General features: G+C 34.2%; 5 protein-coding genes, 1 long non-coding RNA gene and 1 pseudogene across 6 annotated transcripts in view; 5 read left to right on the top strand and 2 right to left on the bottom strand.

Moving 5' to 3' along the window:
• The window catches only part of LOC106337801, a 30,603-nt pseudogene extending 19,898 nt beyond the window's left edge, over positions 1 to 10,705 (top strand).
• A 615-nt stretch (positions 10,706 to 11,320) lies between these two features.
• On the top strand, positions 11,321 to 12,542 carry LOC106341293 (desiccation-related protein At2g46140). The gene is made up of 2 exons (XM_013780092.1): positions 11,321 to 11,579; positions 12,167 to 12,542. Exons 1-2 carry the CDS (start codon positions 11,329 to 11,331, stop codon positions 12,414 to 12,416), a joined length of 501 nt encoding a protein of 166 aa, XP_013635546.1. The 5' UTR covers positions 11,321 to 11,328; the 3' UTR covers positions 12,417 to 12,542.
• Positions 12,543 to 13,538: 996 nt separating this feature from the next.
• LOC106340180 (late embryogenesis abundant protein At1g64065) lies at positions 13,539 to 14,436 on the top strand. Its single transcript, XM_013779045.1, has one exon. The coding sequence runs from the start codon at positions 13,629 to 13,631 to the stop codon at positions 14,289 to 14,291; it is 663 nt and encodes a 220-aa protein (XP_013634499.1). The 5' UTR covers positions 13,539 to 13,628; the 3' UTR covers positions 14,292 to 14,436.
• Positions 14,437 to 15,175: 739 nt separating this feature from the next.
• On the top strand, positions 15,176 to 16,179 carry LOC106340135 (RING-H2 finger protein ATL67). The gene has a single exon (XM_013778996.1). It carries the CDS (start codon positions 15,406 to 15,408, stop codon positions 16,030 to 16,032), a length of 627 nt encoding a protein of 208 aa, XP_013634450.1. The 5' UTR covers positions 15,176 to 15,405; the 3' UTR covers positions 16,033 to 16,179.
• A 1,836-nt stretch (positions 16,180 to 18,015) lies between these two features.
• On the top strand, positions 18,016 to 19,571 carry LOC106339390 (reticulon-like protein B5). The gene is made up of 4 exons (XM_013778186.1): positions 18,016 to 18,286; positions 18,628 to 18,808; positions 18,906 to 19,047; positions 19,149 to 19,571. The coding sequence occupies exons 1-4, from the start codon at positions 18,091 to 18,093 to the stop codon at positions 19,383 to 19,385; spliced, it is 756 nt and encodes a 251-aa protein (XP_013633640.1). The 5' UTR covers positions 18,016 to 18,090; the 3' UTR covers positions 19,386 to 19,571.
• A 1,646-nt stretch (positions 19,572 to 21,217) lies between these two features.
• Positions 21,218 to 21,795, bottom strand: LOC106341937. Its single transcript, XR_001269782.1, has 3 exons — positions 21,687 to 21,795; positions 21,570 to 21,610; positions 21,218 to 21,474 (listed from the first exon to the last, which is right to left on the bottom strand). It is a non-coding gene; the product is annotated as an uncharacterized LOC106341937 (long non-coding RNA).
• Positions 21,796 to 22,064: 269 nt separating this feature from the next.
• The window catches only part of LOC106341935 (U11/U12 small nuclear ribonucleoprotein 59 kDa protein), a 15,943-nt gene continuing 15,080 nt past the window's right edge, over positions 22,065 to 22,927 (bottom strand). The window contains exons 2-5 of the mRNA XM_013780688.1: positions 22,583 to 22,916; positions 22,389 to 22,512; positions 22,238 to 22,321; positions 22,065 to 22,169 (exon numbers count right to left, since the gene is read on the bottom strand). Coding sequence (XP_013636142.1) covers positions 22,080 to 22,169; positions 22,238 to 22,321; positions 22,389 to 22,475 — 261 coding nt within the window. The 5' untranslated portion in view covers positions 22,476 to 22,512; positions 22,583 to 22,916 and the 3' untranslated portion in view covers positions 22,065 to 22,079. The remainder of the gene's footprint in view (positions 22,170 to 22,237; positions 22,322 to 22,388; positions 22,513 to 22,582; positions 22,917 to 22,927) is intronic.

Below are 22,927 nucleotides of genomic sequence, written 5' to 3'. Positions count from 1 at the left end.
AAATCAAATTTTGACAAATGGAAAATACTTTGAAAAAAATAAAAAAACAATTGATTGAAAAGAAATTGACTTTGATCCCTAATTTTTAGCAAATACGTCACAATAATCCATCCACGTTCAAACTCACTTGACACGATTTCAAACTGTTTTCCTCTTTTATCAATTTACTCTCAGTTTCTTTTCCTTCTTTTTCTATCTTCTCCAGCAAAACAAGAAATCTTTTCATTCCTCTTAAAATTTCAATTTTCACATCGGGTTTCTTCATACCTTCTTTCTTTTTCTGCACCAATTTATTATTTTATTCTTCATCTAGACTAATACTTAAAAGTCTATTACCGACAATATCTTAGATTGATACCATGGAATTGTGGTAAGCAATTGATAACTGGTAGAGTAGTTTTGAAGAGAATCAATTTTAGATCACTATGGCATAACTAACTTAGTTTCTTATATCTATTGATTCACAGCCTCTGGAAGTCACGGTTTGGAGAGATAGAATGAAGCGAAGCATAAGCAAATATTATTCGTGTGAAAGAAATTATAACTACACTCACGGCTAGTAATCTTCCGGTTGAATCAAAGATCATAAGGTTTTGGCCTGACAAAGAAGATTTTGCATGTTTTTCATTATTAACTATTTTCTCTTTGATGTGTTGACTTTTTTTTGTAACACTTTTGATGTTTCATTTCTTGAATCAATTATTTTTCAGTATGCACTACTGCAATTGAGTTCGAAGGTAAAGCTATTGCTGAAAGTATCATGAAGCTTGCAGTTACGAATCCAAAGGTGAGTTTACTTTATTTAATTGTTACTAGAGAATTCTTTTAATTTATAAAAGGTAAAATAAAGTTTAAAATTCTAATTTTATAAATTCATCAAACTATCAAAATAAGTAATGTGGGTTAATTTTGTTTAGATGTGTGTTTTTTCAAAAAGATGTTAGGTAAATTAGCATTTTCTGATCAAATTAGGTAAATTCACATAAAATGTCAATTTTAAACTATAAAGTTCTATATACTGAAGCCTATAATCTTTAGTGTTGGACTAACCACTATAAAATCGTTATTCTCTAGAAAATATTGAGTTTTCGGTAAATGTTCTATATACTGAAGCCTATAATCTTTAGTGTTGTTTTAAAATTTCTAAACACATTCTACATTTGTATTAATGTATATTAAACTATCTTTCATGGTTCATGGGGATATTTTAATTTTTTTTGTCAATTAATTTTGTAATACTTCATAATACTCCCTAAATTGGTTGATTAACCACTATAAAATCGCTATTCTCTAGAAAAAACAGAGACAACAAATGTTTCAAACTTTGACATTCATCATATGTTAATAAATGATGCAACTATGCATTAAAACAATATTTTCATATTTATGATTTTTTTTCTCAAAATATATGTGTCCCTACGAAAATCTTGAACTTTTCGGTAAATGCTCTATATATTGAAGCCTATGATCTTTAGTGTTGTTTTAAAATTTCTAAACACATTCTACACTTGTATTCATGTATATTAAACTCTCTTTCATGGTTCAGGGGCATCGTTTTAATTTTTTGTCAATTAATTTAATAAAACTTCATAATACTCCCTAAATTAGTGGATTAACCACTATAAAATCGTTATTCTCTAGAAAAACGGAGACAACAAAGGTTCCAAACCTCTTTGACCTTCATAATATGTTAGGGAATGATGAAACTATGCATTAAAACAGTATTTTCATATTTATGATTTTTTTCTCAAGATCTATGTGTTTAACCTCTACAAAAATATTGAATTTTTCGGTAACTTTTCTATATATTGAAGCCTATGATCTTTAGTGTTGGTTTAAAATTTCTAAACACATTCTACATTTATATTAATCTATATTAAACTCTCTTACATGGTACATGAGCATAGTTTTATTTTTTTGTCAATTAATTTAGTAAAACTCCATAATACTCCCTAAATTGGTGGACTAACCACTATAAAATCGCTATTCTCTAGAAAAACGGAGACAACAAAGGTTCCAAGCCTCTTTGACCTTTATCATATGTTAGTGAATGATGCACCTATGCATTAAAATAGTATTTTCATATTTTTGAATTTTTCTCAAAATTTATGTGTTAACCCCCTACGAAAATATTGAACTTTTCGATAAATGCTCTATATATTGAAGCCTATGATCTTTAGTGTTGTTTTAAAATTTCTAAACACATTCTACATTTGTATTCATGTATATTAAACTCTCTTTCTTGGTTCAGGGGCATCGTTTTAATTTTTTGTCAATTAATTTAGCAAAACTTCATAATACTCTCTATATTAGTGGATTAACCACTATAAATTCGTTAATCTCTAGAAAAAGGGAGACAACAAAGGTTCCAAACCTCTTTGACTTTCATCATATGTTAGTTAATGATGAAACTATGCATTAAAACAGTATTTTCATTTGTTTAATTTTTTCTCAAAATCCATCTGTTAAGCCCAACGAAAATATTAAATTCTTTGGTAAATGCCCTATATACTGAAGCCTATGATCTTTAGTGTGTTTTAAAATTTCTAAACACATTCAATATTTGAATTAGTTAAACTCTCTTTCATGGTACATGTGCATCTTTTTAATTTTTTGTGAATTAATTTAGTACAACTTCATAATACTCTCTAAATTGGTGGACTAACCACTATAAAATGGATATTTTCTAGAGGCACATAGACAACAAAAGTTCCAAACATCTTTGACCTTCATAATATGTTAGTGAATGATGCAACTATGCATTAAAACAGTATTTTCATTTGTTTAATTTTTTCTCAAAATCCATCTGTTAAGCCCAACGAAAATATTAAATTCTTTGGTAAATGCCCTATATACTGAAGCCTATGATCTTTAGTGTTGTTTTAAAATTTCTAAACACATTCTACATTTATATTAATGTATATTAAACTCTCTTTCATGGTACTTGGGCATATTTTTAATTTTTTGTCAATTAATTTTGTGAAACCTCATAATACTCATTAAATTGGTGGACTAACCACTATAAAATCGTTATTCTCTAGAAATATGGAGACAACAAAGGTTCCAAAACTTTTTGACATTCATCGTATGTTAGTGAAGGATGCAACTACGCCTTAAAACAGTATTTTTGAATTTTAAATTTTTCTCAAAATCTATGCGTTCTCCTACGAAAATATTGAGTTTTTCGGTAAATGTTCTATATGCTGAAGCCTATGATCTTTTGTGTTGTTTTAAAATTTCTAAACACATTCTCCATTTGTATTAATTTATATTTAACTCTATTTCAGGGTACATGGGTATCGTTTTAATTTTTTTTGTCAATTAACTTAGTTAAACATCATAATACTCTCTAAATTGGTGGACTAACCACTATAAAATTGTTATTCTCTAGAAAAACGGAGACAACAAAGGTTCCAAACCTCTTTGAGCTTCATCATATGTTAGTGAAGGATTCAACTATACATTTAAACAGTATTTTCATATTTTAAAATTTTTATCAAAATTTATGTGTTAACTAACACCCTTACGAAAATATTGAGTTTTTAGTAAAAGTTCTATATATTAAAGCCTATGATCTTTGGTGTTGTTTTAAAATTTTTAAAACCATTCTACATTTGTATTAATGTATATTAAACTCTCTTTCATGGTACATGAGCATCATTTTAATTTTTTGTCAATTAATTTAGTAAAACTTCGTAATTCTTCCTAAATTGGTGGACCAACCACTATAAAATCGAAATTTACTAGAGAAACGGAGACAACAAAAGTTCCAAACATCTTTGACCTTCATCATATGTTATTGAAGGATGCAACTATACATTAAAACAGTATTTTCATATTTTATATTTTTTCTCAAATATCTATGTGTTAACTAACCCTTACGAAAATATTGAGTTTTTTGGTAAATGTTCTATATATTGAAGCTGATTATGATCTTTAGTGTTGTTTTAAAATTTCTAAAACCATTCTACATTTGTATTAATGTATATTAAACAGTATTCTCATATTTTTAAATTTTTCTCAAAATCTATGTCTTAACTAACCCTTACGAAAATATTGAGTTTTTTGGTAAATGTTCTATATATTGGAGCCTATTATGATCTTTAGTGTTGTTTTAAAATTTTTAAAACCATTATACATTTGTATTAATGTATATTAAACTCTCTTTAATGGTACATGAGCATCATTTTAATTTTTTGTCAATTAATTTAGTTCAACTTCATAATTCTTCCTAAATTGGTGGACTAATCACTATAAAATCGATATTTACTAGAGAAACGGAGACAACAAAATTTCAAAACATCTTTGACCTTCATCATATGTTAGTGAATGATGCAACTATGCATTAAAACAGTATTTTCATATTTTTGAATTTTTCTCAAAATATATGTGTTAACTAACTCCTACGAAAATATTAAATTTTCGGTAAATGCTCAATATACTGAAGCTTATGATCTTTAGTGTTGATTTTAAATTTCTAACCAAATTTAACATTTGTATTAATGTATGTTAAACTCACTTTCAAGGTATATGGGCATCTTTCAAAATTTTATTAATTAATTTAGTAAAACTTCATAATACCCTTCAAATGAGTGGACTAACCACTATAAAATCGCTATTATCTAGAAAAGCGGAGACAACAAAGATTCCAAACCTCTTTGACCTTCATCATATGTTAGTGAAGGATGCAACTATGCATTAAAACAGCATTTTCATATTTTTGAATTTTTCTCAAAATCTATGTGTAACAACAACCCCTAAGAAAATATTGAATTTTTCGGTAGATGCTCTATATACTGAAGCCTATGACCTTTTGTGTTGTATTAAATTTTCTAAACACATTCTACATTTGTATAAATCTATATTAAACTCTCTTTCATGGTACATGGGCATCATTTTAATTTTTTGTCAATTAATTTAGTAAAATTTCATAATACTTTCTAAATTGGTGGACTAACCACTATAAAATTGATATTTTCTAGAGAAACGGAGACAACAAAAGTTTCAGATGTTAGTGAAGGATGCAACAATGCATTAAAACAGTATCTTCATTTTTTTTTATTTTTCTCAAAATCTATGTGTCCCCTACGAAAATATTGAATTTTTCGGTAAATGCTCTATATACTGAAACCTGTGATCTGTTGTGTTGTTTTAAAATTTCTAAACACATTGTACATTTATATTTATGTATATGAAACTCTCTTTCAAGGTACATGGACATCGTTTTAATTTTTTGTCAACTAATTTCTCTAGAAAAAAAGAGACAACAAAGGTTTTAAACCTCTTTGACCTTCATCATATGTTAGTGAAGGATGCAACTATGCATTAAAATAGTATTTTCATATTTTTTGAATTTTCTCAAAATCTATGTGTTAACCCCTACGAAAATATTGATTTTTTCGGTAAATGCTCTATATACTGAAGCCTATGATCTTTAGTGTTGTTTTAAAATTTCTAAACACATTCTCCATTTGTATTAATGTATATTAAACTCTCTTTCATAGTACATGAGCATCATTTTAAGTTTTTGTCAATTATTTTAGTAAAACTTCATAATACTCCCAATGAGTGGACTAACCACTATAAAATTGCTATATTCTAGAAAAACGGAGACAACAAAAGTTTCAAACCTCTTTGACCTTCATCATATGTTAGTGAATGATGCAAGTATGCATTAAAACAGTATTTTAATATTTTTGAATTTTTCTCAAAATCTATGTGTAACAACAAAATCTATTTGTATTAATGTACATTAAACTCTCTTTCATGGTACAGGGGCATCATTTTATTTTTTTGTCAATTAATTTAGTAAAATTTCATAATATTTTCTAAATTGGAGGACTAACCACTATAAAATCGATAGTTTCTAAATAAACGGAGACAACAAAAGTTCCAAACATCTTTGACCTTGATCATATGTTAGTTAAGGATGCAACTATGCATTAAAATAGTATTTTCATATTTTTGAATTTTTCTCAAAATATATATGTTAACCCCTACGAAAATATTGAATTTTTCGGTAAATACTCTATATACTGAAGCCTGTGATCTTTATTGTTGAATTAAAATTTCTAACCACATTTAACATTTGTATTAATGTATGTTAAACTCACTTTCATGGTACATGGGCATCTTTCAAAATTTTATAAATTAATTTAGTAAAACTTCATAATACTCCCCAAATGAGTGGACAAACCACTATAAAATAGCTATTCTCTAGAGACACGGAGACAACAAATGTTCCAAACCTCTTTGACCTTTCATACGTCAGTGAAGGATGCAACTATGCATTAAAACAGTATTTTCATATTTTGTATTTTTCTCAAAATCTATGTGTTAACCCCTACGAAAATTTTGATTTTTTCGGTAAATGCTTTATATATTGAAGCCTATGATCTTTAGTGTTGTTTTAAAGTTTCTAAACACATTCTACATTTGTATTAATGTATATTAAACTCTCTTTCATGGTACATGGACATCATTTTAATTTTTTGTCAAATAATTTAGTTAAACTTCATAATACTCCATAAACTGGTGGACTAACCACTATAAAATCGTTGTTCTTTTGAAAAATGGAAACAACAAAGGTTCCAAACCTCTTTGACCTTCATCATCTGTTGTGAAGGATGTAATTATGCATTAAAACAGTATTTTCATAGTTTTGAATTTTTGAATTCTTCTCAAAATTTATGTGTTAACCCCTACGAAAATATTGAGTTTTTCGGTAAATGTTCTATATACTGAAGCCTATGATTTTTAGTGTTGTTTTAAAAATTCTAAACACATTCTACATTTGTATTAGTGTATATTAAACTCTCTTTCATAGTACATGGGTGATATTACGTGTATACGCACACCAATTAACCTAATGTGCACACTACCACAATCGAATGATATGTCGATGTAGCACTTTAGGATCGAATCCACAGAGACCAACGATTACACTTTATCTTTATGGGATCAATATCAAGCTAAAACAATATGGTTGATTTCGTAACAAGCAAGTAAGAGATTGATTTAAGGTTTTTCAGATGATTAAGAATGCTAGCCTAGGGTGGTTTGATCGGGTGTTAAACAAGTGTGAGCCAAACAATTATTCAAGTTCAATTAAGAGTAAGTCCAGAACTCGGATCACTCAGGCTGAATCAACCCACTCTCGTGGTATTGATTCCTTTGCAAGTCGGTCTTGATACCTAAACTCTCGTTTGGATCAAGACACGCTAGCAAGCTTTAGAGATCAAGTCCGATATGTTTACAATACACCCTAATATCTACTCTCGCTGACTAGGGATGCAATGCTCATTCATAACAGATCTAGCAACCTATTACACGGTTAATGAATAGGTTAAACCTAGGATCTAACATTAAGCGGCCAGTTTAATGCAAGCATTAAGAATAGTTATGAATGAAGACAATCAAGGGATTCACTTATCTATGTTTAACTCACGGATCTAACACCCTAGACTAAGCAAGTGGATTACTCAGCCATGGACAGAAAAATCACAGAGATAACAGATGAAGAAAACATGTCTGAATTAATAATAAAAAGCAAAGAGAGTTTAGAAATCTTCTCCAAAAGATGTAGAGATTCTTCTCCCTTAACAAGAGTACAAGTTTTTTCTCTCCAAAATCTCTCTAAAAAGTCACCTAGAATGTTTATAATAATAAGAAAATATATACTGCAGGTCTCTCGCGACTGCAGGAGAAAAAGGGGGAAGCCCTAGGTAAAATCCCGAAATATTTGGAAACTTCTTTAAAAATCTTTGTCGCTGGAACAGGCACGCCAGACTGCTCCGCATGACTGCTCTGCCTGAAAAACTCCAAATTGCACTATTTTCTCTTCTTTTCCTCCAACTGGTTTATCTACCGTCCAATGCAACTCCAGACCTGTAATGACTCGAAAAGGACTAAGAAGACTCGATAAAGACTTGAAAACCAATTAGGAAACATATATACAAGATGCCAAAAACACCATATATCAATGGGCATCCTTTTATTTTTTAGTCAATTAATTTAGTAAAACTTTATAATACTCCCTAAATTGGTGAACTAACCACTATAAAATCGATATTCTCTAGAAAAACGGAGACAACAAATGTTCCAAACCTCTTTGACATTCATCACATGTTAGTGAAGGATGCAACTGTGCATTGAAATAGTATTTTCATATTTTTTTAATTTTTCTCAAAATCTATGTGTTAACGATAAATGTTATATATACTAAGCATGATCTTTAATATTGTTTTAAATTTTCTAAACACATTCTACATTTGTATTAATGTATATTAAACTCTCTTTTATGGTACATGAACATCGTTGAAATTTTTTTTCAATTAATTTAGTAGAGCTTCATAATACTCCCTAAATTGGTGGACTAACCACTGTAAAATCGCTATTACGTAGAGAAACAGAGACCTCAAAGGTTTCAAACCTCTTTGAACTTCATCATATGTTAGTGCTGGATGTAACTATGCATCAAAACAGTATTGTCATATTTTTTGAATTTTTCTTAAAATCTATCTGTTAACAAACTCCTACGAAAATATTGAGTTTTTCAGCAAATGCTTTATATAATGAAGCCTATAATCTTTAGTATTTATTTAAAATTTCTAACCACATTTAACATTTGTATTCATGTATGTTAAACTCACTTTCATGGTACATGGGCATCTTTCAAAATTTTATTAATTAATTTTGTAAAACTTTATAATACTTCCCACATGATATATGGGCATCGTTTTAATATTTTGTCAATTAATTTAGTAAAAATTCATAATACTCCATAAATTGTTGGACTAACCACTATAAAATCACTATTTTCTAAAAAAACGAAGGCAACAAAAGTTCAAAACCTCTTTAACCTTCATCATATGTCAGTGAATGATGCAACTATGCATTAAAACAGTATTTTCATATTTTTGATTTTTTCTCAAAATTTATGTGTAAGTATGTGTTTAATAAATCAAGTAAAAAATTTTTACTATGGAAAAAGATGTTTTCACCTCTTTGTCGAGAACTTTTGCATTTGTTAAATAACCCCATCTAAGGCAGATCGAACCCGTACAGCGGAAGACTACTAGTACTCCTTTTATTCTGGGCCAACTCAACGTTGGTATGAATCAAATAAATTACACATCCAACTATGTGATGATCGATTTACTCTTTTAAAATTGTTGCAACTATAGGTCGTTATATAGAGCTCTTGACAAGAAATTGTATCTTCTCATCTTCGGCAAGCCATTTGGAGCTACCAGCGACAAAACTGTCTGGCATTTCTTTGAAAAAAATGTATGATTCGTAGCCAAATCTTCGCAAGGTGTGACGGTTGTCCCTTCTATTTCAATCTATAACATCATCATCATTTCCGTTCTTCTAGTGCTTATTGTCCCTTTAGTAATTTGCAGTGCGTGGAATCTGCTTTGAAGTTCTTAGGAGACCTAACTCACACATACTTTGTTGGAAATGCTCCAATGGCTCACATGGTTATACAAGCTACAGAAGAAATGTTAGTGCATATGAGGCGGCGAAAAACAAGTGCAGAAAGTAAAAAGACACAAAGTTTGTTAATGGGGTTCGTTTCCTACATCCCCGGAACCTCGTCTAGATTTCATTGACTTAGAACAAGGAGCAATCTACAATTGCTATATGATACAACACATACACTAGTGTTTACCACTCTTTTCTAAGTAGCAATCCACAAAGATTAGGAATCAAGCACGCATGCATAGATCACCATCTGGCTCACCGGATCACACTGTCTTCTACAGCTGCAATCTTCACAGATCTCTTCAATGAAACCGCCTTTGCTAAACTCCCCCTGAATCTAGGCTTCAATCTTCCACTTCTCGGAAGTACTTCACCAAGTATGTCAGCACCCAACGCACACCAGTGACACAAAACGCTTGATCCCCCAAGCACACACACAGATCACCACGAGCTACACACGATGGCTAACTCCACCACACAAAGCGCCAACTCCAACACCACCAAACTAAGTCCACATCGGTCTCCATCAGACAATTCTTCAGAATGTTCTTCACACCAAGCAGTAACACACACCAAGGAAACCTCTCTCTCTCTCTTCTCTGAGGTCTGCTTTCTCATAAGGCACGTCTCTCCTTATATAGTAGACCAGATCTTGCCATCCACGTCTTCAACTTTCTCTCCAAGTCTTCCAAATACACATATGACAACTTCCATTTCCATTTAAGCAACTTTCCTTTTCTCGTAAAGGTAAACCTCCCCTCCAAGCAAAACAGTTTTGCTTAATGGAAAACGTCGATATATCTTCAAACATATATCATCTTTCCTTTTCCAAACTTACCAAGCTCACGCACATCACAAAACTTGAACTCCTATTCAGCTCCATCTTCATGACACACGCCTGTACTATCTCCTGTAGTACTTCGCGAACTGATACATATCACCTCAGCAGACTGCATCTTCAAGAAACACCTGATTTGCCATCTTACAAGGTAAACAACATAGCTTTAATTGAAAGAAAGAAAGAAAAATGCTCCAATTACTCACATAGCTATACAATCTTCTTTATTTTTTGTAGAGGTTCTTCTTCAGATGTACTGTAGTAGCAGCATCGAAGTACAAGATAAGTAACTGCGAGGATTTTATGTGGGTAACCAAAGATGAGCTTTTGGCGTTCTTTCCTGAGCATGCTGAATTCTTCAACAACACGATCATTAGCTGAGTTTTCCTGTTCTCTTTCCTTCTGGAATAAGATAGCAACACAAATCATGAACCGTAAGACATACAACACGTGGTGTATGAAGGTCACTGTAGTAACCAGACCAAACCCATGTCTCTTGTATACACAACGTGAAGGAATTTTTTGTTGACGTTAAAGTGGCAATTGATACGGATTATTTGCCCAAAAATAAATGTTTGGTAACGTAGTACACTACTATCCAGCACGTAGTTTTTAAAGACAACTGCTAATTACTTTTGTTAGGAATTAGGATATTAGTTAATATTTTTTAGAGTGAGATTTTTTTTTCTTAAAAAGAAAATAAATTTCGGACATACAAATGAAGCAAGAACGCAGTACGTGTTGACCATGACCATGATCAAACAAAAACAAACGGATCTTTCCTTCGAATATGCATAATGGTGTTTGTATTCTATTCCTTTTTTAATTAATAAAAAGATTACTCTGATCAGTTTTACAACAAATTATAGGAATATAAATGTCACGCTCCGGCAATTAAGGTATTTAATTATCCTTAAAAAGAAACACAAATCTTATATAATCAATAGAGGCATTAGAGACAAGAGAGAGAGATATAGATCTGATCACTTGGAAGATTATTAAAAATGGCATCATCGGAGCAAAAGTTGGTAGAAGAAAACGGGTCGGTGATCTCAAACTTGTTGGATAAAGCCAAAGGTTTCATTGCGGAGAAGCTAGCCAATATTCCGACGCCGGAAGCCACCGTGGACGACGTTGATTTCAAAGGCGTGTCACGTCAAGGTGTTGATTATCACGCCAAGGTCTCCGTCAAGAATCCTTACTCTCAGTCGATCCCTATTTGCCAGATCTCTTACATCCTCAAGAGTGCCACAAGGTTCTCTTCTATTTTTTCGATTATTTATGTAACGTTTGAAATACACTAACCCTTCATCGGACGAATGAAAATTGAGTTTGTTCACTTGTTAATACACAAATCAATAATATAACTATCCATACGTGCATGCTATAACATTTGTGTCACATGCATATATGTATTGTCTTTTTACTTTTAAAAGAATGTATTATGTATTGTCTAAATTTTGAGATCTGTAAAACAAGAAATAATGGTCCGTTACTAATGCATATGTGTTATAGTTCAATAATTCATGTGCAATCCCTAATGATCTCTTGCAAGACTAGCATCTCTGAGTCCTTAACGTTTATCTTTCAGACATAAACATTACACGGCACTAATAGTAACACATGTTTGCATGGGAATGAGACGATATATTTGTCTCTGCATGTAGTCCGGTTTGCTTACGAATATAATACATTAGATTATATAACATTGTCAGCTGCATCTGCATATACGGATATATATATACCAGTGCTTTTTATGTAACGTTAGTACGTTACGCATGCTTCAAGTGTTATGCAGGTTCACTGATCATATGCTAATTAATAATGTTTGTGGTTGCGTAGGACTATCGCGTCTGGCACAATACCGGACCCGGGTTCGTTGGTTGGGAAGGGCACGACGGTTCTGGACGTACCTGTTAAGGTGGCTTATGGCATAGCGGTTAGTCTAATGAAGGACATTGGCTCGGACTGGGACATTGACTATCAACTTGACATTGGTCTAACCATCGACATTCCTGTTGTTGGTGACATTACCATTCCTGTCTCTACTAAGGGGGAGATCAAGCTCCCTTCCCTTCGCGACTTCTTTTAGTTTCAACTATTATTTTCTTAATTATAATCTAATGTTCAATAAAACATAGACGATCGCAGCTTTCAGTTCTGGATTTCTCTTTTGTTGGTTTTGTTATTGGGTTTTGTTAAGTACTTTTATTATGCATGTTTCCGTGGAATGTGATTTATAATTTTAATTAGCTGCATGCGTACAGGAGCCTGGTTATATTCCCTTGTATGAATTTGACTATACTCTAAAGTTTATATCTCAAAAGAATGCTTGGACACATAGCCGGTTCTTACCATAATATGATGAAACATTTGCATTGATTTCTAATTTATTTTTAAAAAATAATATAGGTAGATTTGATGGAACTTAAATTATGAAGAGAGATTATCAAAAGTCATGAAAGCTCTGCTCGGACGTTTGTGCAAAAGTCCAACTTGTAATGTGTTGGTAAATTCTCTTTGGTGCGAACCGCATCCCCACCTATACGCAGCTTCTACCTTTCTTTTCCACCAAAATGACCGTTAAATCAAAGCCAATTTAATACTACTATTCTCATTTTTCCACTTCAATAATTGATCCCAACTTTGTAAGTGGTTAGAGCATGATTAACCACGGGTTTTTAGGATGAAGTTCTTAAACTGTTTCTTAACTTTTAACTAAAAAAATTAAAAACCGGTTATTAAATAAGGACTTTAAGAACCGGTTCTTAAATAAGGACTTTAAAAACCGGTTCTTAGCCTTTTTAGTTAAAAATTTAAAAAACATTTTTTTAACTTCCGCTAAGAACCCCACTCTAACAGCATGGTTATCGCCCAAAACGTTGTTGGGGTTCTTAAAATCTTTTTCTTTTTTCTGTTTTTTTTTTTTTAATTTTTTTTTTTTAAATGAACCAATCACGGACCAGTCGTGGGACCTGCAAACAGTGCAAATGACGCAGTGCAAACGTTCCTTATTTTGGGACATTTTGGCATGGTAATTGAGAAAAAGTGGTGGGGCCCACGCGTATGAACCATCTCCCACCACCGATAATGTTGCTCTAAGAACCCGGATTAATCATGGTCTTAGGCCCATTACATCAATGTTCTTATTTTTTCTCAAGTATTAATGACACATGAAATACAGATGTACATATAAAGTCAACATTCCCCATCACTAAGCTAGTTTATATAATTCACATAACTAGAAGTAATTAATCTGACTCCCCCACCTCCCACCCCACCACACACACACACACAAACCACCATGACCGAACCAGAACATGTTCGTCCGTTAGCTCCGGCGACCGTACTTCCGTTGAGCGATTATCCAGCCACCAACAAACAAGCTCTCCATCGTCGCAGAAACCGAATAAAGTGTTTAATCTGCGTCACAGTAACATCTATAATTCTCATCACGATCGTGTTGTCTTTAGTCTTCACGGTGTTCCGAGTCAAAGACCCCATCATAAAAATGAACGGCGTAACAGTCAACGGTCTTGACTCGACCACCGGGACTCAGATCCAACTGTTGGGAACAAACATCTCGATGATCGTCGACGTGTCGGTCAAGAACCCGAACTCTGCGTCGTTTAGGTATTCGAACACAACGACCGATATATATTACAAAGGAACGGTGGTGGGTGAAGCACGTGGGCCACCGGGAAAGGCGAGAGCGCATCGGACGGTGAGGATGAACATGACGGTTGATATTATGATAGGTCGGTTTCTGATGGATCCGGGTTTGGCTCGAGAAGTAAGTGGGTCGGGTCTTTTGAACGTGTGGAGTTACACTAGGGTTAGTGGTAAGGTGAAGATACTGGGGATTGTGAAGAAACACGTAACGGTTAAAATGAACTGCACGATGGCTGTGAACATCACTCGACAGGCTATTCAAGATACTGAGTGCAAGAAAGATATCGATCTTTGAGTTTTTCGGTTTCGAAAGGTATAAGTTATGAACTTATGATATGTATTCACGTTTTTAATCGTTTTATTTCTTTGATTGGATCACCATGATGATACATTTGTATAAAGTATATATGTTTTGAACTATTATAGTTCTAATTTTCTCAGAGTTACTATAGTTTTGAATGGAGGGAGCATGAGATTTCTGTTATATATATGAAACATTTTATTAGATTTTTAGAAAAACTAACCGACTGTTCTAGTACGCTAGTTAGCAGTAAACCGATTGGATTAATTGTGTATATCCGTTTTAGAAACCGAATAACAAGTCCATTTTTTCGATCAGTTGGTCATGTTACTCATTAACCACATGATTTATTGACTAATCTATCTTTTAATCGATATAAACAGTCTTTAAGCTTGTGACAAAAAAAAACAGTCTTTAAGCAATCACATGCACACACATGTTTGCTAGTTCACGATGTACTTGTATCCAACTGTTGTTAGCTAAGCTTCTATTTTGTCTGTAGTAAAACGATTCGTTTTATATCAACGATCGTTACATTTTCTAATGTTTGTTAAAATACTTATGTGATAAGTTTATACTATATGCTCATTAATCGTTTTTCCACCAAAGAGGCAAACGTCGAGTTTAATACGGACGCCAAAGAGGCAAGAACGTTTGACAATTTTGCATTGAGAAGCCTAGAATCACACAAATCGAACCAAAACAAATTTCAACGACACAAGACAGCGATTGAGTATGATATACATTTTCTAATTGGACGCATGTCACCCATCAAATACGGAACTGACAAATATGGTTAAACAGTCAATGATACAAGGCTCGAACACATAAAAATATATAATGAATAAAATTTAAAATAATACAGCAAAAGTTAAAAATAATATTCCTTGGTTGGCCACTTAATTAATAACACCAACATTATTATTAAATGCAAAATTTGCAGTTTCCAAACAATATTAAATGCATCTGCAATTTCCACCCACCTCTTCTCTCTTCCCTAACTAATTAATTAAAATAATATTCCAAAATTTTTAAATTAATTTTTTTCATCACTCTCTCCTTTCTTCTCTTTCTCACATATGGACCCATTTTTCTTCTTGACCATCAAATGTCAACCGCCGCCTCCTCCTCCCCCGTCTTCCTCTTCCACCCTCCTCTTCCACCGTCGCCTCCACACGACTCCAACCACTCTTACCTCACAACTCTAGGCTTTGGATACTCCATAGCCATAGCTCTCGGTTTCCTTGTTCTCCTCTCCACCGTCCTTTTATCCTCCTACATCTGTTGCCGCGACTCTCGCCGCCGCACAACCGCTGTTGAATCCACCAGCGCAAGCGTTATACTCCCTCGCGTAATCTTCGTCGCGGAAGAAGATCTTGAAGCGGGTGACGTCAACGTGGGACTTGACCAAGCCGTCATAAACTCTTACCCTAAGTTCCACTTCTCAAAAGAAACCTCCGCCGCGTCTTCCGATGGTTTTGGCAGCGGTGGAGATACGACTTGTTCGATCTGTTTGTGTGAGTATAGAGAAGCGGAGATGTTGAGGATGATGCCGGAGTGTAAACACTACTTCCATTTATGTTGTCTTGATGCGTGGCTTAAACTAAACGGATCTTGTCCTGTTTGTCGGAACTCGCCGCTTCCGACTCCGACTTCTACGCCTCAGTCAACACCTTTGTCGGAAGTTGTGCCGCTCTCACAATATGCCGCTGACCGGAGGAGAGCAAGAAGATGAGATATTTTTACTTAGATCTATATTCGCCTAATTACTAGGGTGTATTATTATTATTATTGGCTCCGTTTCATTACAACTTCACTGATTTGTAATTAAAAATTCCGTCAAAAGAGGAGTTTGCCATTAATATCATCGAAATGAAATTCATTTTGAAGTCTGAATGATTTGCTTTCACGTGTTTTACCCGTTGTTGACGTAGCGATTTAAAATCTAACACACGGTCGTAAACTGTGACATGAGTTTGAACAGTGTAACGTTAGTTAAGACTACTAGTAGATATTTTTTTGGTTGTCGGAAAAGATGTTTCTAAAGCTGAGAACAAAAAGAGTTAAGGTTAGTAGTAGCATGGGAACAAAAGTATGGTTTATTCATGTAGACCAACTTAGTTTTATAAATGAAATAAATATTTTAAGATATATTTCCCTAGACTTATTTAAATTTTCTTTATAAACTGTATGATAGGTAACATAGTTACGACTGGTGCGTTACAAACGCAGATTGCAACATGCTTAAATTCCGAGTACGTGTTGACTTCAAGTGAATCTGATATCTCTTACGTGCCTCGGACGTCCTTGTTCCATGGACTATGGTGACCGATAGCCGGAGATGTTTTTCTTCACAAGGCGCACGTTAGTCATCGAATGTGAGGGTTTGAGTAGTGTGAACATGTGTATTTGAAAATATTTGTTTAGTCGTAAAGAATGTGAATGCAATTGTTGTTAATTGACTTAGACTAGTCCACGAATTCGCTTCTATACCTCCCCCCACTATCTGGTTGAAGTTTAGTGGTAAAATGCCTTTGTTAATTAGTAATTAACCACGCTTTGATATTGATTACATGGGTCCACGTATACACTTTACATTTCCCATAACATTCGACCAACACGTAAGCCAGTGACATAGAGTGTTACGTCGCGTGTGTAACCCTCCCTCATATCAGGTTTTCCCCAAGCAAAACGGCGTCGTTCGGAACCTGATTATACATTTAAAACGAGTGTGAAAAAATCACGATCTGGTACCGATTACGTCCAGAAAACACTCGTGGTGTCGGTTAAATAATGAAAAAGGTATGACACGCATGTCGCACCATCAGCGATTTCCTCCTTTGCGTAGCCTACACGTTCGTCTCTACTTCTCCGTCAACGAAACGTTGACTTTTTCTCTCAGGGTGTTTTTAAAACCAAACCAAAAGCCAACCGGATAATTTTTTTGGATCACACTTCAATGTGGTTTAACCAAATCAATTCTAATTCAATAATCTGGTTTAATATATTTTATTTTAAGATTTTAAAACAATATTAATAATATGATACATAATTAAAGTATAAATAAATTTAAGAAAAATTTCTTAGGATAGCATAGTTTTTTTAAAGTTTTTGTCACAAAAATAGTTCTCAATGAAGAAAATAACCAAAATAAGTTTTATTAAAGGGTAAAAATATATTTGAGTGTTAACTAATCTAGACTTAGAGTTTAGAGTTAACGGATTAGGTTTTGGGGATAGCGTTTCAAATTAAAAAAAAACTAAAAAATAAATATTAAAATTTCAAAATAAAAAGAAGCTATTTTAATCATTTTATTTTTTGAAGGTTATTTTCGTCATAAAAACTTAAAAATGGCTATTTGAGAGAATTACCCTAAATTTAAAACATAAACATTATATTATAAACTAGTTTTATGTTTATACGAATGGTTTATAGATTCTTAATAATTTAAATAGTTTTTATCAGTTTAATAACTTTGAAATTTAATCTGATTATGTGACTGGTTCATGTTCTAACCAAATATTAGACCCAAATCCGGTTTATAGTCTAATCCGGTTCAACCATCAGATCGGTCCGGTTTTCGAAATGCTGGTTTCTCTTTCCATTTAAAAAAATACTAACACCGTTAAACGACGACATTCTCTCCCCGAACCAACACGCTCGGGTCCCGAACCTCACGCTCGTGAGATTATAAAACCTATTATTCACCCTTCCTACTTCTCCTCCTCTCCTCTCCATCCATCCGCAATTTCAAAATCCTCTGTTGAAATTCGAAATCGAGAAAAAAAATCAAATGGCGGAAGAAATTGAGAAATCGATGCCGGCGGAACAATCTCTGATGGACAAGATCTCCGAGAAGATCCACCACCACGACTCGTCGTCCGACTCCGAGTACGAGAAGCCTGATTCGCCATCGGCTGTGAAGGCGAAGATCTACCGCTTGTTCGGCAGGGAGAAGCCTGTTCACAAGGTCCTCGGTGGTGGAAAGCGTATGAGTCCTTACCTTTCTATTGATCGTTTTGGTTTCTTATGCATTGATCTGCAATATCAGAATCTATTTACTCGTTTTCCAGATCCGATTGGTGAAAGTAGGTTTCAGAATCGAATTGCGTTTGGTTATTGGGCGGTTAACCGGTTTAATTTTCTTAGATCGGTTATTAGGATTCGTTCCCGGTTCAATTGATGTGTTAATGTCTTTGTTGAATTGAGAACATGAGCTTGGTTTTGATTAGATTGAGATATTTATTTTGTATTTTGAAGAAAACTTGCTACATAGTTTTGGATTTGAAAGAATTAATATTATGTTTGTATGCTTAATGAATCTTTGCAGCTGCTGATGTGTTCTTGTGGAGGGATAAGAAACTGTCAGCTGCTGTTCTCGGCGTTGCGACTGCTATTTGGGTTCTCTTTGAGCTGGTTGAGTATCATCTGTTGAGTCTTTTGTGTCACGTTTGGATTCTTGCTCTTGGAGGCTTGTTTCTCTGGTCCAATGCTCACACTTTCATCAAAAAGTAATCGGATTTCTCAGAGCTTTGATTAATATATGCCTTATTGATGTTTGGTTTCCGTTTCTCAAATCCTTGTTTTTTTTTTTTTTTTTTGTGACAGGAGTCCACCTCAAATTCCAGAGATCCATGTTCCGGAGGAGCCTTTCCTTTTGATCGCCTCTTCCCTGAGAAACGAACTAAACCAAGGTTTTGTTATCCTGCGAAGCATTGCCTTAGGCAGGGACCTTAAAAAGTTCCTCATGGTATGTTTCCTTCCTTGTTACTGACATTTGCAGCCTCAAGAAACAATCTAGATAATGGTTTTAAGTTCGTAGCACATTTACATTGTTAATGTTGTATTCAGGTTGTGGTTGGTCTATGGATCATCTCGGTGGTGGGGAACTGGTGCAACTTCCTGACTCAGGTGTACATCTGCTTCGTGTTGTTACACACAGTGCCAATGATTTACGAGAAACACGAGGACAAGGTTGATCCGTTTGCAGAGAAAGCGTTCAAGGAGTTGCACAAACATTACCTTGTGTTCGATGAAAAGGTTGTTTCCAAGATTCCCATTGCTTCCCTCAAGGCTAAGTTGGGTTGAACAGAGACTTATATGTCTGTTTCCTTTTGCTTATTTTTGGTTTTATACATTGATCAATGTGGAATTTGGTGGCCATTTTCAGAGTTTTGCACGCTAATGGTCCAAATGTCATGCATCACATTTTGATTGCAACTCAATTATTTTTTGTATTTTTCTATTAAAAAAAAAAACTATTTGCCTTTTTTATTATGGCTTCTTATGGAGAGAGAACACTTGAAATAATCAAAGGTGTTTACGTTTTGCACTTGACCAAGCCAAACCGAAGAAAAACCTAATAACCGAAGATGGATTTTCCGCAAACATCTTCATGATTTGCCGGGTCATCTACTACGGGTCGGGAACATTCTGTGATTAATAATTCAGGCCCAATAAGTTACTTGGGCTACAACCTTTCGTTACTTTAGACACAAATCAACAAGCACCTATTCATTGCGTAAAGGTGGGCTTGAAGTAAAAAGTCAAGATCACAAATATGGGCCTAATCCAACGGCTATGATGCGTCGCAGTAGCCCTAATACACACGCCTCTATATAAACAGATCTAACGATACAAAAAACTTCATCAGCTCCTCTTCCTCGCCGTTTCTGTGATAGTGTCTGTTCGAATTAGTTCTCTCTTTTTTCTTTTTTCAACTTTTGTTATGTTTTTGAAATTTCTCTGTGTACTGAGATGCGATGAAGAGTTAATATCGGAAAGAATATTAGTTGATCGTTCGCGAGATGAGATCCGATTATATTATGGTTCGTATTCGCTGAGCATTTCGAATTTTTAAGTTAGTATAAACGAGGGACCTATGGGTGAAACGCTGTAAATTCAATGCGTATTCAAGCCAAGTTTACCTTCGTATAATTCATTTATCGGAGATTGTCGGAATCTGTGGTTTCAATTCCTGATTTCTATTTCTTTTTTCGATTATAATTTTCCTTTTTCTTTAATTGAGAAGCGAAGGACCCAGCAGGGAAGCGAGTAATGCTCATGAAATGAGGCTTCTCTAACAAAATTATTTAACCTTCGTAGATTAAGTCTCTCCAAGAGATTGTTGATGATCTGTTGTTATAGGATTGTCGTGAGTTCTTGGTGTAAAGTTTGATATGAATATTTGAGTTTTTAGCATGCTTTTTTTTTTTTTTGAGAAAGCAGGGATTGTGTGTATCGGCTTAGTGCTAACAATGCACTTTGTACGAAAGATTTCCCAATGCAAAATCAATTTGGGGCAGATGGGCAGTTGTGATTCACTTTCTCTATTGAATAGCTCAACAATCATCTTCCCCACATTTTGTTTTCTTACTATCTAAATACTTTTCATTAGAACATTCTTGTGTGGATGGGGTGGGAGAAAGACATTTGATTTGTACACTTGGGAGGAAGGTTCTACTTCTGTGTTGCCTATTTCACGATTTTTAATTAAATCTGCCACTTCCGGCAAGACCGTCATGCCAATTAAACAAGACTATTGACCTACTCATATGCATTATTTCAACTCATTTTATGTTCTTACCTAACAACTGAGTATTTCATCGGAAACTTAAACTGGGTAGCGAAATATGCAGACCATAATTTGAATACAAACCATAATTTAACCTTCTTGAAGTTAATTAATGAATTTATTAGTTTGAAGATTGAATTAACTGTTTATTAGCTGAATAATACGATCTTAAAAAAAATATTGGGTCCATTGAGGCATATTAATTATAAGCTAGAAATACCGATAATTTGTTCGATCTACTGTTGCTGACAAGATCATTTAAACCAACAATAGTTTGTTTTCGGACAGAAGAACAATTATGTATGAGTCAGAATCCATTATCTATGAGCTAAGATCGGCATTGTCCTGTCTCAGATAATCCATTCATCAAACTAACAATCGTTATCAATGAGTTTGTATGTTTTAAAACAGGATCGACACTAACTCAAGATTTCTCAAGCAACAATATTTATGGAACTCGAGTTAGCTAAGATTAACATTGTCCTGTCTCCTAGAATACGACCGGCTACTAACTAAGATCACTCTTTGGAGTTTTTAACAAGACAAGAAGCCCAAATCTCATCGGCTGGTGGTGATGGCTGTACCCAATGTCCAGGAATCCGGCTGTATAAGAAACAAGACCTTTTTCTCAAGAGATAAACATTTAAAGCTTGTCTAAAATTGCGAGGAAAAAAAAGAAAAAGAAATGATGAACATACCTTCCTCCGGGACTCAGATAGGCATCCCATTCTCTTCTGATCTGTATTTTTAAACCATAACTCAGCCAAATATTTTAAATAATACATAAACGAGATGGAGAGTTCAACAAATCCCACCTCAATAAGCCTTCCCATGTCCAAATTGCTCCCGTAGTAGTAGTGATAACACTCCACCGGTAAATTTGATACATTGTCGACACTATTGTCAGGAGGAGCTTCTATTGTCTTTTCAAACCATGAGACTGTTTAAGCTAACTAAACATAAACCTATCTCGAATTATCACTATAATGTCTAAGATAGCATTATAAGTCTCACCTCGGGTTCTAATCTCCTTCGCTCTCGTTTCGCCTTGACCTTCTCAATAGCCTTCATCTCATCAACCTAAAAACAGACAGAACCCATCAGATACCAACACGAGGAAACCATTTGATTGCTTCATCACTTATTACCATGATGACTGTTTACCGTAACTAAACATAAAAACCTATCTCGAATTACCACTATAATGTCTAAGATAGCATTATAAGTCTCACCTCGGGTTCTAATCTCCTTCGCTCTCGTTTCGCCTTGACCTTCTCAATAGCCTTCATCTCATCAACCTAAAAACAGACAGAACCCATCAGATACCAACACGAGGAAACCATTTGATTGCTTCATCACTTATTACCTTTCTGTTAGCCATGTCCTTGGCCATTTCCTTTTCCCTCCACTCATCAGCCTCTCGATCAGCTTGTTCAAATCTTTCAGGCTCCTGTAATACAATCAACAACTCAAATACTGCAATATAACCTAAACAGAGCTTTCAATCAAACCCCTACCTTAGCTCGCATCTCTGCAACACAACGTCTCTTCTTCTTCTTCCAAAGTTTGTTCCTTTTAGACTTCTTCATTTTCCCTCCACTCATCAGCCTCTCGATCAGCTTGTTCAAATCTTTCAGGCTCCTGTAATACAATCAACAACAACTCAAATACTGCAATATAACCTAAACAGAGCTTTCAATCAAACCCCTACCTTAGCACGCATCTCTGCAACGCACCGTCTCTTCTTCTTCTTCCAAAGTTTGTTCCTTTTAGACTTCTTCATCCTACAACTCAATCTCGCCACTGCAGACTTCTCCTCCCATGGAGAACTCTCGTCAACAACAAACCTAAAAGGCTCAAGCTGTGCTCTTAACGTAGACATCAAGGAGTTAGCAGCTTCCACCGAAAGCTTCTCCTGCTCTTCCAAATCAATCTTCACACTTTCTACATATCTCCTCAAACACTCTACCCCTGACTCTCCCTCCACAGTTTCCATCGAATCTTTACCATCTTTGATCATCCTCAATGCATCTAGTTCCTTCTCCCTTATGAAATT

This window comes from Brassica oleracea, chromosome C4 (genome assembly GCF_000695525.1).
Source record: "Brassica oleracea var. oleracea cultivar TO1000 chromosome C4, BOL, whole genome shotgun sequence".
Taxonomy (NCBI): domain Eukaryota; kingdom Viridiplantae; phylum Streptophyta; class Magnoliopsida; order Brassicales; family Brassicaceae; genus Brassica; species Brassica oleracea.
This window is presented reverse-complemented; position numbering and strand designations above follow the sequence as displayed.